The sequence below is a fragment of the Amborella trichopoda genome, chromosome 13 (genome assembly GCF_054954075.1).
Source record: "Amborella trichopoda isolate Santa Cruz 75 chromosome 13, AtrichopodaSantaCruz75HAP2 v2.0, whole genome shotgun sequence".
NCBI lineage: Eukaryota > Viridiplantae > Streptophyta > Magnoliopsida > Amborellales > Amborellaceae > Amborella > Amborella trichopoda.
In genome coordinates this window covers 29082195-29101515 of record NC_142348.1, presented here as the reverse complement: position 1 = coordinate 29101515, position 19321 = coordinate 29082195, and the positions used below count along the sequence as shown (strand labels likewise).

Below are 19321 nucleotides of genomic sequence, written 5' to 3'. Positions count from 1 at the left end.
CTTTTAGCCGCATCCCGTATTTTAAAACATTGGGTCAGCGTACCAATTACTTGAGATGATCACTTTAATTAGTGGGTTAACCACTGCTTGCCAACCAGCTACTGATGCTTGCCAAAGATAAAATCATATTACGTTGAAAATTTAGCATCCTTGGATGATGAATTTCGGGCTTCGTACCACTTATCTATGATACCAAAAGGTGGAGAGCTTATTGGTTTGTTGTTATTGATTTGTGTGGGTTATATAGTTAATTCAGATTTGCCACTAGCAACAAAAAATCATTCCAGTTCCAAACAAAAAAACTTTTAAAGATATATGAAAACAAGCATTAAGATATATGTTGAATTATGATTTCCTATTGCTAGTTCTCTCTAATTCCCTTGCTTGTGGCGGTGATTAATGATATTTCCTTTCATGGGAATTGGGCCTCCCCACTGTTTTGATTTTAACTTATGCAGTTGGATGATTTGGAGCTAAATGATAGAGTGAAAAGATGGTGGACAAATGTTAGTGTTCAAGGTTGGGCTATTTAAGAATGCTAGAAAATTTTATAATGTGTAAAGGAAAACTTAAAAACTGGAGGTATATTGCGCTGAGAAAATTATCCCTGTTTAGATACAATAGATGAGTGATTGGAGAAGAATTCTGCTACTCTTAGGGCTCATCTGAATACAGGGACACTATAGATTCGGAGCCTTAAAGGGGGTTCAATTTCTAGTTATGCTAGAAACTGTAACGGTTGGATGGATAGATGATATGCTTGGTTCCTGTGGCTGATGTCTTAACGTTTGGAATGTGGCCATGTGAAATCAAGGAGTTTTAAGGGCTTTCTTGAGATTGTGGGAGGTGCCTGTTGGATAGCATCACCCAGTTGTTATTTGCACTATCAAGTAGATGGTGGATACCATGCTCCTAGTTTGTTAAATAAGTATTACATAGGGCATGGCAGAACTGATAAAACAAATTGGAAATGTGAAACTGTGGGTGTATCTCTGGTTATATCCATGTATGGTAATTTGCCGTAACTCAGAGGTGGTTTCTTGATCAACTTTATATATTTCAAATAGGCCCATACCAAGTTAAGGTATTTGTTGTCTACTCATAAAAAGGAGAAGAAGTTCTGAAGATTCTCTGCAAAATATAAATTTCTCTTCAGATGATTGTATACCTTTGTAGGGAAAAAGAGGTCTATTGACTACTTCTTGTCCAATGTTGTTTCTGCTTGGAATTTTGGGTGTAGCGGATCCATGTCGATTTTGTTTGGTGCTTGGTAATGCCAGCTTCTGTGGATTTATTGTGGGCATTGTTGGTTTATGCCTGTTTTCTTATTTGTATTGCAGGCATTAACTAGTGTGAAAGCATAGTTGTTGGGATTGGGAGCTGGGGAATTGTTGTTTGCCAGAAGTTCCCTCATTGGGAGCCCATATGATAAATATAAACAAAAATAAACATTTAAGAAATAAACTCAAAAATTAATTGATGGATTTTGATGTTCGAGAAATCATTCTAGTTTTTCTAGAATGAAAATTTCTGCTTCTTTAATATCTGACATTTATTTTCTGATGCATTTCGTAGGTCAAAGGGGGCCCTTCCTTAAAAGTAGTAGTGGAAAGAGTTCCCAAGAAGATGGGGAATGCGTACTCAAGACTATTGAGGCCATTGGGAATGCATTCCCGTCCCTGAATGGCAGAACCACATTCCGGGAGCAGGAATACCACGTTGTCTGGCAGATCCCAGTAACAATGGTATAGGGGAAAAGAGAGATCTATTTGTGTCATCTTCATATTTAGAATATGTGGAAGGCGCATATTGGCGAATTATTTAGCGGAAGTACCTATCTTTGTTGGACATTTTTGGAAAGTTCCTTATGCTATGATACATGTCATGGAAACAGTGTGGTCATGGGGTTTTCACAATCCCCTTTTTGGGTTCGAAAATGATGGTCTGAGAATAGTCTGTGTTTTGAATTAAAAACATGTTAGTCATTCCCCAATCATCATTGTTCAAACTAATGATGTATCCTCTTATGGGTATACTATTATGCAAGTCATATGGGTCATAGCATATTTTCTCTTGCTGGAAAACGTTGGAAATGGCATGATGACATGCGGAAGGGATAAAGTAGTTAGATTCCAAGGTTCATGAATGATGTTTATGGGAGACCTTTAGCAGCAGTTGAGATGGAGCATGATCTGGATACATTCTTCTAGAAAGGCTGACGAGTACAAGGATTATTTGGGTTTTGTAGGTCTCAGGAAGTTATGGACAATTCATCATCTGAGCCTTGTCCTAACTATTTGTGTCAGCCAAGTTATGGACAATTAATATTGGGAAATTCTTAGATGCTTTCTAGATTTCTAGAAATTGGGGAATCTACATAGTATGAGGCAAATTTTACACATGTTTAAATTATCTTCCCTAGGAGCTCAGTTGAAGGAACCATCATTATCGAGTGAATTTCATGAATATCTCAAATGCATTAAATGAAATTAGCACCTTGTAGACGAAGACTGAGTTTTTGCACTAGGCTGGGCTCTTCAACTTAGGTGTTTACCAATATTTTTGATGCATGAGATGTTCTTAAGAGAGGTAAACTTAGGTAGCATTTCATTTCCTAGCCAAATTGCAATTTGGGCCTATTAAGAAATTTCTCACCTTCAATTTATCCTTAATTGATGTTTGGTTGACAAATTTGAATTGATTCCTAATTGCGTTTGGGCTCAAAATTGATTATTTTGCAAAAATACTCCAACTTGTTTTGCTCTAGTGGCAGAGTATGTGGTATTTTCAGGTGTATCTTTAATATGGACACCCATTTTCAGGCGGAATCTAACAGATTCGGAATCCTCATCCTTATCTCTCTTATGCAAACATTAGGAAGCTCTTGTAGCACCCTCAATCGACCAGATTCACTTATCTAGTCCCCTGCCCCCTCGGGGTATTTCTCAGTTTCATCTTTCTATTCTTCCCTCATTCCCAATCCCACTTTGAGCCTCTTCTCAATCTATCATGGTCTTTACCCATTCCTCATAAAATCCAGGCTTTTGTCTGGGTTCTCTTACAAGGTAAAATTCTTACCCTTGACCAACTTAAAAGGAGAGGATTCTCATTCCCAAATAGATGCACATTATGCCTCCAGGAGGAGGAATCCATTTCTCACCTTTTTCTTCATTGTGAGGTATCACAAAACCTTTGGTCTTCTCTCCTAAACCTCTTTGGATTACAATGGGTAACCCCAGAAAATCTAACCCAACTGTTCCAAATTTACTTTGCACCACCTTTTTGAAAGATAGGAAGAAAGCTTTGGCATATTCCCATTGCAGCTTTATTTTGGAGCCTTTGGTTGGAAAGAAACTCAAGGACCTTTAGAGGTACTATCAAAACTTCCCAATCAGTTTTTATTTCCATTACAGCCTTGATATCTTTTTGGGGCAATTCTATTACTATTTTTGCCACTATGCAAATCTCCCACTTCCTGAATAATTGGGAAAGCCTCTTACATCTTCATGTCCATACAAACCGACCCAAACCTCAGTGGACCTACCCTTCCCAAGGTTACCTCAAACTTAACATCGATGGTTCCTCTCTAGGTAACCCTGGCCCTTCGGGAGTAGGAGGAACTCTGAATAGCCCCACCTTAACCATCTTGCAATTCTCAGAATTCATAGGATACCAAGATTCTACTATGCAGAAGCTGTGGCCCTTTTGGTGGGACTTAATAAGGTGCTTCAAGCAGCTCTTGAAGTTCTTGGGATTTTGGTGGAGTCAGATTACAGTAACATAGTTGCTTGGGCTACACAAGAGCAACTGCCTCCATGGAGACTTTTATTCATATTTGATAATATATTCAATTATTTGCAATCTGTTGCCGCAGGTCTCCTTCTCACATATCCTCAGAGAAGCAAACACTGAGGCTGATCGACTAGCAAGGGAAGGAGCTTTGCTTGGTCAATCAAATCAGCAGTTTACGTGATCTTATCAACTTTTTCCCTTGACCCTACAAAAAACAAACTGAAAAAGAAAAGGGGCTTATCGTTCATTATTTATTTTATCATTCTCGAACAAATGTGTATTTCTTGGGAGGGGCATTCAGTTAAGCATGAATGGTGACCCTTGGATTCGGCCACCATCATCTATGGGACTTCAGGATCATCATCACAGTGCAATGGCTCGAATGCTTTCTTCCGTTCCTCTCTTGCCAATGCCCAATATCTACTTCTTCTCGGAGGGGCTCCTCGATCATCGGAAATCAGAGTTTGCATCTTCCACACTACTTAGCAGAGGCTTGAAGCTCCCGTCTGTTCTTCCACTGGGTTGCTGAGGTCCATATCTTACGTCAGATAGTTTGAAGAGGCTTTTCTTTCAACTTCCTGAAGCTTCCTACCGTTTTTCTTTTTGGTTGATGAGGTCCAATCCTACATCAGTCAATTCGTAGAGGCCTTCCTTTCATTGTCGTCCGCTAGTTTTCAACCTCAAGCAACTTTGGTCTCAGTATTGACATTTCATCACTTATTTTCTTGTTGGGCTCTGCCCATACTTCTTTTTAGCTTTAGGCTTCTACTTTATCTTTTTTCTTTCTTGGGGTGCAGCCCCCTTGTTTCTTCTTTAGTTTTTCTCTCTTCCCCTTTTCTCCCCTTCTCTACTTCTATCTCTTGTTATCTGAGCACCCAATCTGTGGGATTGCCTTCTTTAGGATTAGAAATATTGTAATTTTCCTATGTTAATGAAGTTAACCTTTCCTTAAAAACTTGTTTTGCCAAAAAAATTAGTTTGGCTCTTAACAATATTAGTGGAAAGAGCTCCCAAGAAGATGGGGAATGTGTTCCCAAGAGAAATTGAGGGGTTTGGAATGCATTCCTGTTCCTGAAGTGTGGAACCATTCTTCCAGGAGTGGGAATGCCTCCTTGCATGAAAGATCCCTGTAACACTGGTGAAGGGAAATGTAGAACTGTGTTTGTGTCATGTTCATACTTAGAACTGGAAGTTAAATATTGACCAATTTTGTCAGCCGAAGTATCTATTCTTTGTTCCAAATTGTTTCAAAGGTCCGGATGCTATGACACATGCCATGGAAACAATGAGAGGTGGACAAGACCCAATGAATTAGCCTCAAGGAAGTAGAGCGTATTAATCACGACCTCTTTCCTCACTTCTAATACCACAGCTCACCTATCCTTATTATCTTCTTTCTTCTCTCCCCCTCCCCCTCCATCATTTTCATGTAATTATTAGCTTCTGTTTCAATTGATTTGATCCTCACTGTTAGAAAAAAAAGCTATATTTTATCCTATTAAAGAGCAGTGGGGAGATGCCAAAGTATACAAAAAAACATATGATTGATAACAAATACATATGATTGATAACAAATTTCTGTGTTTATGTTTTTTGAGCAAATTCCAATGCATCTGACTGAGTCAAGCCTGACCTGGCCTGTTGCAGACATTCCTTTGGGCCATGCAATTGAGACTAAAGTCGGGCCTGTTAATCCTGGTGGTCTTAGTATTTGGCCCAGTCCAAATCAACAAGCCCCTGTATTAGCCAAATATGATGACACATTCACTGCAAACCCCTGGTTACGTTTGTGATGCGATTTGTGTTTGGGATGTTTGTGAGCGCTGTTATTTGGATGGTTTTGTCCCTTTCACCAACATGATATTTTGGTACTGCTCTGGGCCTCAGTTGACATCTCTATCAAAGGATATAATGTTTACAAGATATGCTTCCAACCATCTAAATGCTGTATTTGACGTCGGTCCCCTTCGCATGGTTTAAAGTTCGAATTCGAATTGCTGGTTTTTGTGTTATGAGTTTTACCCCATCTCTGTTGCATGATTGTCCAGATTTAAATCCATGTACAAGTACTTATAAGTGAGGTGCTGTTAGTACCTTAATCTATATTGGTCTTATTTTCCTGGACCATATCAATCTTTTCATAATTAGTTGTGGTTTTCCAATCTTTATTTGGTGACTTCTGATGATTTCTATGGCTAATGTATGGGAATCCAGCACTTGCTTGAATGGTTACTGTGTTGTCTGCAATGCTACAATCCTGGGTTTGAATCCTGAGTGCTGCCTACCAATAAAAAAGTATGAGTACAAAAGATTGAAACATCATTTACTTCTGAGATGGTAAAACCCACAGAAAGAATGTCCATTAATTAGATGATACAAGTTACTTTAAGGCCAGGTTGTTATATATAAAAAAAAATATAGCTTTTAGGGAGATTTGCAATATATGGAGGAGTCAATGGTAAAACATGTGACTATAACGTGAGTCAATATTCTAAAAAAAAAAAAAAAAATGCGACTATAAATAACATGCATCCCCAGAATATAGCAGAAAGTCTGCTAGGCACTAGTTCTGTGAAATTGAGGAAACAATGGATTAGCAATGATTCTTGGATTGTTAATTTGTTAGATCAGTATATTGCCATCTTGTTGAATCACTTAAGTACCTAAAGTTGCATTAACATTTATAGAATCTATATCAACAGATAAGCCACGCTAAATTTATCAGTTAATGCAGAATGTTCACCTCGGTAACAAGTCCAATTGATGACTGCTTCTTGGTCCTCTTGTATTAGTGACCTTTCATCGATCCTCCTTTTGATTGTTTGCACTTAGATTTGAAGAAATTCATGACATTTCTAGACTTACACAAGGGCCTTAAACCTGAGTGAGACCACATTTTTGTCTATATACCATGTCTGATTGTTAGACATGGCGTGACCTGGTGGAACATCCTAGGTTAAAAGATGATCCTAGTTTTGCATGGATTTAGGATTTTATTTTTTTTATTTTTTTAAATAGATGACAACGAAATGGAGAAAAGAAGGTGCTGCAAAGATGCAAACAAAAGTAGACGCAAATATGACAGGAGGACAAGGAGGAGTAGAGGAGGGGGAGGGAGGGGAAGGGTGAGGGAGATGAATAAGAGATGTTGCCCTACACACTAGTACAAAAACGACATTGGGTATTAATCCATATCTGCTGGGGCTAACATCCCCTCAGTGTTCAGGGGTGGACCATCTAATATCAGTATAAGAAAAATATGCATTGCAATTTTGCTTCAACCATTCATTGTATTCAAAACTGCAATTACTCTTGATGACTGTATGGATGCTTTTTCCCAGATCTTAAAAAGAAATGCAAGCTTTGCATTGGTTGTTTCATAATATTTCCCATTTTTATTCTTCAGTGTGATGCTTGTGTAATTATGTATTAATATTATCTGATATGGTTACAACAGGGTCTAACAGTCAAGGAGATGGAAGAGCTTCGTGTTGACATCAAAATGCATCTGGACTTGGACAGGGCAACACCGTTGCATATTGAATTTTGGGAGGTATTTCCATTTCTTCTTCCCTAAGTGAGATACTTCAGCCACTTTCATGGATTGAACCATTTTGCTTCTTGATCACTGTGTGCCTTAGGCTTTAGCTTAGTGGTAGACACATTGTTTCAAGTGAGGTAGATCAAGGGTTCGATTGGAGTTTGTTTCAAAAAGCACTATATATATATATATATATATATATATATATATATATATATATACTACAAAACGCCTATAGGTGAAAATGAACAGTGATTTCGCCTACCCTCATCACCGTTTAAAGTTCATCGCACGGTCACAATTGTTCGGTAGTGTTTCATTTTTTATTTTTCTTCTACAAATCAAAATGACCTGAAATTTGGAGGGTGTGTTCATCAAAAATAGGTGAATCTACAAAAAATATCAAAAAAATATTTTACATGAAAAACATTGACCAAAATACCCTCGAAACATTTCAAGGGTATTTTGGTAATATTTTTTTTGCGAATTATTTTTTTTTATATTTTTATATTTCAGGTCATTCCGATTTGTAGAAAAAAAATGAAAAATAAAATACTATCGGACAATCATGACCGTGCGATGAACTATGGACGGTGATGAGGGTAGGAGAAATCACTGCTCATTTTCGCCTATAGGCGTTGGGAAGACTTTTCCTATATATATATATATATATATATGTGCTTGTATGTATATAGATATAGATATATGTTGTGGATTACTATATTTTGATCTGGACTGGTAAATATGAAAGTTCTGTATGGTTAGGGTTGCCATGCACATCATGTGCATTATAACAATGTAAATGAAATATCAAGAACAGTGTAAAATTGTGAACTTCTCTGGATTTTGCATGTTAACGTCACAATTTATTGTTAAAATTGTAAAAAGGCCTGTGTCCTTTCCTTATGATGAAAACACTGAATAAAAGTTCAAATTAGGTATCTTAGAGTCCATAAAGTTATGGCAGGCATTGGGTAATTGATCCCCTACTATTCATGGATGATGTAGAAATGTGATATCTAAGTATTTTCTTGTAGTTGTTTCAGTCAATATGTGATCTCTGGGCCATTCAAATACCATCTCTTTCACATTCCATCTGGATTTAACTTTTCTAGTTAAGCAATTTATAATTTTCTTATTGATTAAAAAAAAAGTTACATTCTTGTGGTTTTAATGTCTATGCTGTCCTCTACTTCATGAGTGCACAAGTTTTAAGGTCCTCCATAGCCTGGTGATTTAGCCCAAGATCGCCTAGCATACTGAAGACTGAAAATATAATCTTACCACCTTTTAGTTATCTTAAATTATGCATTTGTCCATTGTACAAAGATATCTCAGCCCTTAAGTTTGTTGTAGTAATTAGAGCTCAATATTTCCAATTTTAGACGAGATATTCTTAAATAAATAGAACTTCATAAGATTAAGCCTAGATGCTTGCTACGAGATTTCAAGTGATTTACTGAATGTGAACTTCTTACTTTTGAAGCTTTAGATAAAAAACATTGTGTTCCTAAGTTTCTGGATTACTTTCTTTATGAAGGAATTCAGGATTACTTTCTTTATGAAGGAATTCATTGTTCTTTTTTTTTGGGTGGTTCAACAGTAGGGTATGAACTTGGGACATAGTGTATTATTATAATTTATTGTATACTAAATCAACTCCATAGTTAGATTATTTTAGTTACTGTTTGATTTCGTAGTTACAAGGGAATAGCAATTTATTTTTTCATGTTGATTTTGTGCGGTAATTGTTGAAGGTTTCTTTTATAAATTCCATTTTCGTATTTTTCTATTATTTTCTAATAGAGAGTGTTTAATTGCTTTTAATATATTTTTGTCTTTTCCATCTCAAGGGTATGGCCATGCATCATTTGGGTTGTGGACTAGTATGTGCATGGGGAATTGTGCAGCAAAAAAACAAATACCAATGACTAGCTTTTATATATGCATGAGGTTCTGTAAAATGCTGCATTCATTTCCTAGTTTCAGCAATCTCAAGTTCACATCGACATTCATTGTGGCTGTTGGTTTTATTTTATTTTATTTTTCTGAAGGAAACTAGGGGGTGCTGATTGATTTGGAGTTAGATTTTATTTTATTTTTCCGAAGGAAACTAAGCGTTGCTGATTGATTTGGAGGTAGACCTATTCAGTATATATATTCTTTCAGCTGAAACTAGTAATTCTGATATCTGGAAGGTGCTGGTATTTGCTCGTACTAAAGGGTGTGTAGTTTGACCATCCTCATTTTCCGACACTTATTTGATTGGATTAGCTTTTTGTGGACTACAACTTTGGTTTACAAGATATTAACCTTTATGGATTTATGACTCCTTCGCCCATCTTGAGCTCTTGGTTCTTCCATTTTCTCACTCTCTTCCTTTTCTGGTATCATAATATGTACCAGTTTCATGGTACAGCCTGTTGGTGGTTAAATTTACCTAGGCAGAGTTGTATTTGAGACTAGGGCATTCATTTAAGAACATGTGCTTCCCTGATGTCCATGGGAGGATTAACTAAGGAAACGAATAATATTAGTCGTCAGATTATCAAAGATGGAATAATTGGAGGTTTCTATAGAATTTACTGTTGCTTTCCAAATGTAGTCGTTTGGTCTGACTTCAGTTATGGAGAGTTGGAGATGGCCATCCTTCTAGATATGTATACGTTATAGTAGATGCCTAGAGGATGGATTACCGTACTTGGTATCAACAATACCAATGTTTATATTTCTTGGATTTAAGCTCCAAAGAGTTACGATCTCTAAGGGGCCATTTGGATACCAAATGATGTATTACAGGGAAATGGATTGTCATGAAATATACTTTACCCTCACTTTGGATGCAGAACATGGGCATGAATTAGAAATCCATTACCTAGAAATGCCCTTAAAATTGTGAAATCCATTTTTCTCTAAAACAGGTGAAAAATGGATTATGGGGAGGGATGGTTAATATATTCCCTCCTGTATTTGAAAAATAAATTGGGCTAAAACGGGCTTGAGGTCCGTTTAAAAACAAATAACTTCCCAAGAAACCCTAGTTTGTCTCTTGCTCTACTCTCTCCCACTAGCTCTCACCAATTGCCCAAAATCCATTCTTCTCTCTCCCAGGCCATCTCAGAAACCCTACTTTATAGAAAGATGCCTACAGACAACTCCCTATGGCTCTCTCTACTCTCTCTCTCTATATCTTCCCCCCGTGTTTTTCCTCTCTCCCTGTTTCTGTAGCCATGAACCCCCATTCTCCCTCTCTCTCTCCATCTCCTTGCCAACTTTCCCTTCCTTTTCAAAAGCCTAAGCATCCTCTCCTAAAACCCGGAAATCTCTCACATCTCTCAAAACAAAAACCTAGTTCCCAGTCCCTCAAGGAAACCCTGTCTCTCAAAGCCCTAATGCCCTAGCTTGTAGATAGTCAATTTGAGGTTGAAGATATTTAAATTTGATCAAACGAGAGAGACTCAATCAAGCCAAATACTCAAGCATCAGATAATGTATTTTGCCAGTAATGTATTTCATCAGGCTATATTTCCAGGTTCCCAAAGGCCCCTAAGCGCATCAATAAGCCTGATATACTAAAAGAAAGTACTTGGTAGTTGTTTCATTTAAACAAATTAACTTGGGAGTGAACTCACTATCTCAAAAATAGTTTTTCTATAGGGATGCTTCTCTTCTGTATCGAAATTTGTCTCAGCTCTTCAATGTTGTTCTGCCTTTCTTTCTTGTTTTTTTTAATGAAGTGTATTGTGCTATTCTTAAATTAGGTAATAGACTGCCACCTTTCATCAAATTTCTCACACCCCTGGATAAGTAAATATTACTATTTATTTTCCATCCTATCTCACTGTGCGAGGATGTTGTTATACCACTGATTACTGAAGCCATATTGATATTACTTGATTCACTTGGTCTTTTTAAACTCTTAACTAGATGTCTGCTGTTTTGATACAGGCAATGATGGTAGTTTGTGATTGGGAGCTAGCGGAGGCTCGAAAGAGGGATGCACTTGATCGTGCTAGAGTGCGTGGAGAAGCACCACCTGCTGAGGTGCTTGCGGAAGAAAGGGGCCTGCACTCAAGCATTGAATCAGATGTGAAGAGCCTTTTAGATGGCAAAAGTTTCAATGAGTTGGAGGAGCTTCGTTTTCAGATTGAATCACAGATGCTTTCTGGGACTGCCAAAGTGGTGGAGTATTGGGAAGCTGTTCTGAAACGTCTTCAGATATACAAAGCCATGGTATGGGGTTAACTATGTTTTATGTTGGATAATTTTGTTCTACTTGAATTAGATGCCTATGCAGTTCCCTTATTGCTTCAGTTACTATATTATTATAGTTGTGCTTGATATTTATTGTACATGAAGGCAGCTTAATTTTATTTGGTAATTGCTAGTATGAAAGATCAGTGTATAGATAGTCATAATCTGTTCTGGACATGTTCATTTAGAATCTGCAAACTGTGCACAAAGTTTTACTTGTGAGAGTAGTTGCAGTTAGCGACTTTGCTTTTAGTTTCTTTTGGCTGAACATTATCACCATTTTGAGATTTATTCTTGAGTAGTGATTTGACAATTGAATAGTGATTTTCCCTTGGCTTCTTTGATTGAAGTGTATGCAAGCATGCCTAGTCAGTTTTTTGAAACCCGTAAAGCTTAGAAGAGTACGCCATTTCGTTAATATTACATATTGTGCAAGATTCCTGGCAATATTAGGTTATGTTGTCCCTAACATCTAGAAAGTAGACCTAGAGTATTTTGACTTTCCAAGTTATTTATCTCAACATCCCTATTTATCATTGTCAACTTCCCTTCTTTTCGCTATAAGCCATCTTTGTAACTTCATCTAAAGTGTGTTGCATGTTGGATGCTCAGACTTCATTCTTCATTTATACAAGCCTTAATTATATTTCCGACATTGGTGGTTGGATCTCCCATGTTTAAATAAAACAATGAACATGTCAAAAGAAATACACAAGTACCTCGAGGCAGCAACAAATAAAGTACCTGATTGTCGAAATATGGATTTGATAGTTTCCTAATGCCAAACAGGTTCCTCACCCAGAAATTTAGCATTTAGTTTTCACATGCCTTTCCCCGCTCTCTCAAAGCGTAGATCCTGTGATGGCTGCAGTCAAATATAAATTTGTTGTCTGTGGGAAAGGAATAGAATTTATATTTTGTCTTCGGCTGAACTTTGTCCAAACCTCACAATCCTTTTTCTGAATAAAGGTAACTGTATTAAATAGACTTTTAATTGTTACATGTATACAATGCAATACACTATATTCTGTTTTCAACATATGGGAATCATTCCCAGAATCAAAAGAGGCTATTCAATCCAGAATGACCACCAAACAGTCAATAAGGAGCAAAATATTTGCAGGTGGCATTCACACTTGAGGGTGGATTGAGCACTAGAGATGTGTGAAAGTCCCTTGTTTAGCCAAGCCATATGAACTCTATTTGCCTCTGCCAAGTATGATGAAATGTGACATTCAGCGAAGCATTGACAACCCTTCAAATTACAAAGGTTCAAGATAGAGAGAGTTGTGAAGGGTGGATTTATTAATTTTGTTATCTATTTTTGTCATCTTCATAAGGGGTAAAATTGAAATTTTAACTACAGGACAAGGGCACTCTACAAATAAAGTTCCAGGACACTAACTTCCAAAATGCCATTGTACTTTTATGAAAATTTCAAATTTTCCCTTGCTTAATGATAAAGTTACCTATTTAAATAATTTTTTAATAAAAAAGTAATGATTGATTTGATAAATGCACCCATCACACCCCCTTCTAACTTGAACTTTTGTATTTTCAGGGGTTGTTAACTCTAGACAAACCCTATATATATATATATATATATATATATAAGTTCCAGGACACTAACTTCTAAAATGCCATTGTAATTTTACAAAAATTTCAAATTTGCCCTTGCTTAATGAGAAAGTTACCTATTTAAATAATTTTTTAATAAAAAGTAATGATTGTTTTGATAAATGCACCCATCACAACCCCTTATAACTGGAACCTTTGTATTTTGAGGGGTTGTTAACTCTAGACAAACCCTATATATATTTAGAAATATATATATATATATATATATATATATTTATTTATATCAATGGTTTAAAAAACGGATTGGTGACCCGGATCGGGCTCCCAAAAAACGGATCCGGATCGGCGAATCGGCGATCTGGATCGGGAATCGGGTGAATCGGTCAAAATAAAGCTTAAAAAAAATCCGAAAAAATTATTAAAATTCATTATAAATATTGTTTTTTAGGAATTCAATAAGACATGAGGGTACTCCATTAAGAATTTTCAAGTTTTTGAATGAATATGCGAATATTGATATGTTCTTTCCCTGCATGAACCGCCATTCAGCATTTAATTTACATCACACAAAAGAATAAACATAGAATTATCATGGAATAAGTATATCAATATACATGGACTACAATAAAGCATAAGATTAGTAACATATGATCTACAAATAAAATGATAGACGACGTTATTGTTCTTCTTGGTCACGCTGGTGCCATTGATTGAATTCGTTTAACAATTCATTGATTCGATCTAAAAACGAATCATCGATATTAGCAGGCGTCTGACTATTCCCAAATCTATGAGTGTTAGTGTTTTGTTGTGTTCCCAATCTAAAATCCCCGAAGATTGTCCATCCTTCATGCTCACCTGCACTGTCGTGCTCATCCCTACACTGTTGCTGTTGGGACTCGATATGTGAATAATATGGCTGGGATAGGGTGGCCTTAGAATCATCATCTCTCTCATTTTCTCTTTGAATAATATGGATTACAAAAAAAATTAACAAATTTTCAAAAAAATCGATCATGGATTAAAAAAAAAAATCACAAATTTTCAAAAATTCTATCATGGATTACAAAAAAAAATCACAAATTTTCAAAAAATTCTATCATGGATTACAAAAAAAAATCACAAATTTTCAAAAAATTCTATCATGGATTACAAAAAAATCGATCATGGATTACATAAAATTCGATCATGGATTACATAAAATTTGATCATGGATTACATAAAATTCGATCATGGATTACAAAAAAAAACAAACAAAAAAAAACAAAAAATTCGATCGTGGATTACAAAAAAAGAAAAAAACAATTCGATCATGGATTACAAAAAATTCAATCATGGATTACAAAAAACTCTATCATGGGTTACAAAAAAAACAAAAAACAAAAAGTTCGATCATGGATTACAAAAAAAAAAACAAACATTTCGATCATGGATTACAAAAAAAAAACAAACATTTTGATCATGGATTACAAAACATTCGATCATGGATTACAAAAAATTCTATCATGGGTTACAAAAAAAAAAACAAAAAACAAAAAATTCGATCATGGATTACAAGAAAAAAAAACAAACATTGCGATCATGGATTACAAAAAATTCGATCATGGATTACAAAAAAAAAAAAAAAACAATTCGATCATGGATTACAAAAAAATTAATCAAGTATTACAAAAAAATCTATCATGGATTACAAAAAAAAAAAAAAAAAAAAAAAAAAATCCATACGGGACTCGCCGATCCGTACAGTGAATTGGCGAGTCACTGTGCAGAATCGTCCGGTTCTCTCTAGAACCGGACGATTCCCGTTTTTTTTGCTGATTCGATCCGTCCATTGCGATTCCCGAGTTGAACCGGGCGAGTCCGGTTCGACTCGGCGTTTTTTTAAATACTGATTTATATATATATACACATATATATATATATATATATAAATATATATATATATAAATATTTATATAAATATACACATATATACATATGTGTGTGTGTGTGTGTATATACACACACACAAAAAAATAGGTGCCTCAGCTTCTGCTGAACAACTTGAGACCTTGAAGAGCACAAATACCTCGGCCATAGGTGAAGTGGCAATACCTATGGGCCCCGAGAAGGATAAGATTGAGGATCCCTGAGAATCTCTAAAAATACCTCTTGCACTTGCCCTACCAAGGTTTCCAAGTGAATGACAGAGAAGTTTAATTTGACAGTGCCCAGCTTCGGTGGTTGCCAGATTGGCCTACCAGATCTGGCTATAGTTTCCCAGCATGAGGATCAAGCTTCACAATCCTTCACCAATAGGGCTGCATTTACCGAACCCTGACTTCAAATTAGGGTGTCAGGATCGATCGAGGCTGTTCACAATATGTGAATTTTTGAAGAAAATTGATTTTCTTTGTCCCTCAGGTTTCTGATCCAATATTTCAGATTAAGGTGCTAAAATGGGCTAGTAAGATTCGGAATTACTCTTGGTGATCTGGAATGAAAGGCCAATTAGTTGACGCATGTTTTTATGAGTTGCAGACTAGAGCAGGCCCAAAAAAGGACTTCACCTCTCCACTATTCTGACCCAGTACCTAAGGCCTATCCCACAAAACCCTGCTACAGACTGCTTCTCCAAACAAGTTACTAGTGAAACTTTAGATGCTAATGCTGCAAAAAAATGTTGTATTAGCTCTATGGTGAGCAGAGCTAATACGTTGAAGGTAGACCGATTGATTTTTACAGAAAGAATGCCTCTGGTATAAAGGCCCTTGTTGGACTAGGGTTTGCACTGATCAATACGTGCATCGCTTTTGGAGTGTCTACTTGCATTTTTCCCCAAAATGATCAAGACTAGTTCTTTTTTTGTTTTTGAGTGAATATTTGGCATATCAAGACTAATTCTAGGTGTTTGGAAATTGTACAAGCCCGCAACGTCATTTTTGGGTAAGCTTTCTATATCAGATTCTCTCCTAGGGAGTTATTTTATCCCCTTAATGGCCGATCAGCAAGTCAATGGCCATACAAATTGCTGATGTCAAGTTGAATGACAACAACTATTTTGTTTCGAGAAGTCTAGCACAATGACCCTTTAAGAGAAAATTCAAGATTGGATGCATAGCTGGAGCATCCAAGTGCGTAGATCCTTATGACCAAAGTTTGAAGAGTGGATGACATCAGATTCATGGGTTCTCATTTCTATAGATGAAAACACAGAAGTGGATCGTTTTTCATAGTGTTGGAGAAGAAATCTAGGACTCTTTAAAAGGGCAAATTTCCTAAAAAGTTAACTTGTTGGAGTGTATCACTTCAAAATACATATAGCCTTATGCTCTCAAGGAGAACAATCTCTGTCAGAACATTATGGAGCACTCAAAATTATGTGTGAGGAACTCAAACTTTATGAGCCCTTGCCTTGTATGTGCCCAATTGCCATTTTAGGAATGACAATGGCAAATTAAGAAGAGGCATGTTTTTGAACTCCTGCTTGGCCTTAATTATAATTATGAGATGTTCGTACAACATGCTTTTTTTTTTTTTTGAAATGTATTCATACAACATGTATTGTTCTCTAAAAAAGTACCATCAATCAGTGCTGTCCATGCTCTTCTCTAGAGAGAAGAAAAGTGCATGGAAGTCATTAGGGAGCTTTTGTGGCTGATTTTCAAGTAGCACATGATAGAGGATGTGAGCATAGTCGGGCTACAACCACTAGACGTAAATGTGAGCTTTGCAATCGATTAGGATAGTATAGATGCTAGGCTTTACATGGGCTGTATGCAGCCCCACTATTCAAGCCTGCAGCCCGCCAAGTGACGTACTCCTTGGATAGCTCCTTAGATGACAACATCAACCTACTCTCATTCCGCTCCTTTAGGAAGAGAATCCACTGAGCCATCTGCCAGTTCATATATTGGGAAATAGGTAACCATCACTCCCTCCTTACTATGTCCTCAAATTGAGTTTAGATGTGGCAATGGGCTGATCCGCTCCGCCCTGCCCCTTTGTTATTTATTTATTTATTGTTTTCCATTTTTCCTGGCTTGACCCTGATTTGGCCAAGGCCAGGACTAGGACCTCTTTGCCCCTGTTAGAGCTTGGTCAGGCCTTGGCCAGCCTTATGGGGATGTTGCCACCCTAATTGGGTTATGTACTGCGGAGAATATGCTTTGTAAGCTTCCTTTACTTACCCTCACCCAACAAAACCCTACTGATTTCAAGATAGTTAGCCTTGTTGATGGATCTCTTGTATCAGTTTAGGGTGTAGGATCTGTTAACCTCACTGTTACTTTGAGTCTTTAGTGAGTCCTTCATATTCCTTCTTTCTTGTATAATTATTATCTGTCAGCAATGTTAGTAGGAGTCTGAACTGTATTGCAACGTTTTCTCCCTTGTATATTTAAAGAAAGGATTGGGAAGATGATTGGGAAAATGTATTTGTAGATCCAATTTTTAAATTTCATTTCTCCATAGACCCAAACTTTCCAAAGCTATCTTACCACATAGAGATTTCATCTTTTATATCTTCTAACCCCTTAATCTAAGTTTACCCATTTTTACGTTAACTTTTTAGTCCAAACAAATTTGAATAAGACCTCCCTAAAAAAACCCTAGCTTTCTCTCTCTTCTTTTTCTATCTTCATGTGTTTCTCTCATTGGGAGAGAGAGAGAGAGAGAGAGAGAGAGAGAGTTGGGGGAATAGGTAGAGAGACACAGGGGAGGTAGAGAGAGTTGGGGGAATAGAGAGAGAGGGGTTTGGGAGATTGGAGAGAGAAAGAGAAAAATGTGGAGAGAGAGAGAGGGGTTTAAAAGGATATCTTAGTAAAATTTGGTTCGGTTAAAAAATAGGATAAAGTTGGTCTAGGGGGTTTGAAGATATAATAAATAAAATCTTTATGTAGTTAGATAGGTGTTGAAACCTTGGGTTTATGGCGAAATGAAACTTAAAAATAGGATCTATGGAGATATTTTCCCATTGTTTAAAAAAGCGGACCGCCCAGCGCCTGGGCGGCCGCCTAGGTGAATTTCCCTGAGCGCCCGCCCAAACCCGCCTAGGCGGCCGCCCAAGGCCTGCGCCCCACCCAGGGGTGGATATGCGGCTCCTTAAGGGTATTTTTGGATCATTTTCTTAATACTAAAGAGGTAAAATTGTGGGTTTTAGGTTCATTTGAAACCAAATACCCATTAGAGACTATTTTGGAGAGAGAAAACCCAAAAAAGAAAATATTTCTATTGGGCTGCCCAGGTTCTGGGTGCCCGCCTAGGTGCTGGGCGACGTGGACCCCCCTGACCGCCTAGGAGCCACCTAGTGCTTTTTGAAACACTGTATTTTCCCAAGATGATTTGGGAAGGGAGGACAATGTAACCTACATCTTTAGCAAGCCACTCATCGGCTTTTGTATTAAGAGATCATAAAGAAGAACATCTTTGGCATGTTCCTTTGGGCCATCCCTCCAATCATGTTCTTAGGAAGCTTTTGGCCTCAGTTTTTGCCATTTTATTTCCTTATGTGAAGTTTGGGAGGGGAGGACAAATGTAATCTACATCTTTGGCAAGGCACTCATTAGCTTTAGTATTAAGAGCTCATAAAGAGGAACATCTTTGGCATGTTCCTTTGGGGCATCCTTCCTATCATGTTCTTAGGAATCTTTTGGCCTCGATTTCTATCATATTATTTCCTTATGTGAAGCCTATCAGTTTTTGTAATATTGTTGTTTGCTTTTCATTAATAATAAGTGCCTTGTTCAGATTTGTTTTGTCTTATTCTTTTTGATGTGTGGGGTCTTGCACCTGTGAATTCACTAGTTCGGAATATTTCATTTCCTTTAGTAAAGGTTGTTCTTGCACTACTGGGTTCTATTGCATGAAATTGAAAGCAAAAGTGTTCAAATTTTTAAAGTTTGTCATGATCATTACTCAGATCAATACTGAAGTCCAAACCATAGTTTTTGGAAACGCCTGGGAACCCGAATTGTTTTAGGAACTGGAATCGCAGAATCGCCGTTGGTTAGAAGATTCTTGTCTTGGGAATTGTTGTCCATACAATAGAAATTTCTAGGAACGAGATTCCTAGTTTTTGAGAATCGTGTTTCGACCGAAATAGATCCAAGTTTCATCCACCTATGGAATCGAGATTCTATCCTCCTTGGAATCGACACTCCAGGAGTCAAGATTCTT

General features: G+C 37.0%; 1 protein-coding gene across 1 annotated transcript in view; it reads left to right on the top strand.

Moving 5' to 3' along the window:
• Positions 1 to 19321, top strand: part of LOC18444957 (cactus-binding carboxy-terminal, cactin) — a 43045-nt gene that overhangs the window by 7059 nt on the left and 16665 nt on the right. The window contains exons 7-8 of the mRNA XM_006855112.4: positions 7250 to 7345; positions 11282 to 11566. Of these exons, the coding sequence (XP_006855174.1) occupies positions 7250 to 7345; positions 11282 to 11566 (381 nt within the window). The remainder of the gene's footprint in view (positions 1 to 7249; positions 7346 to 11281; positions 11567 to 19321) is intronic.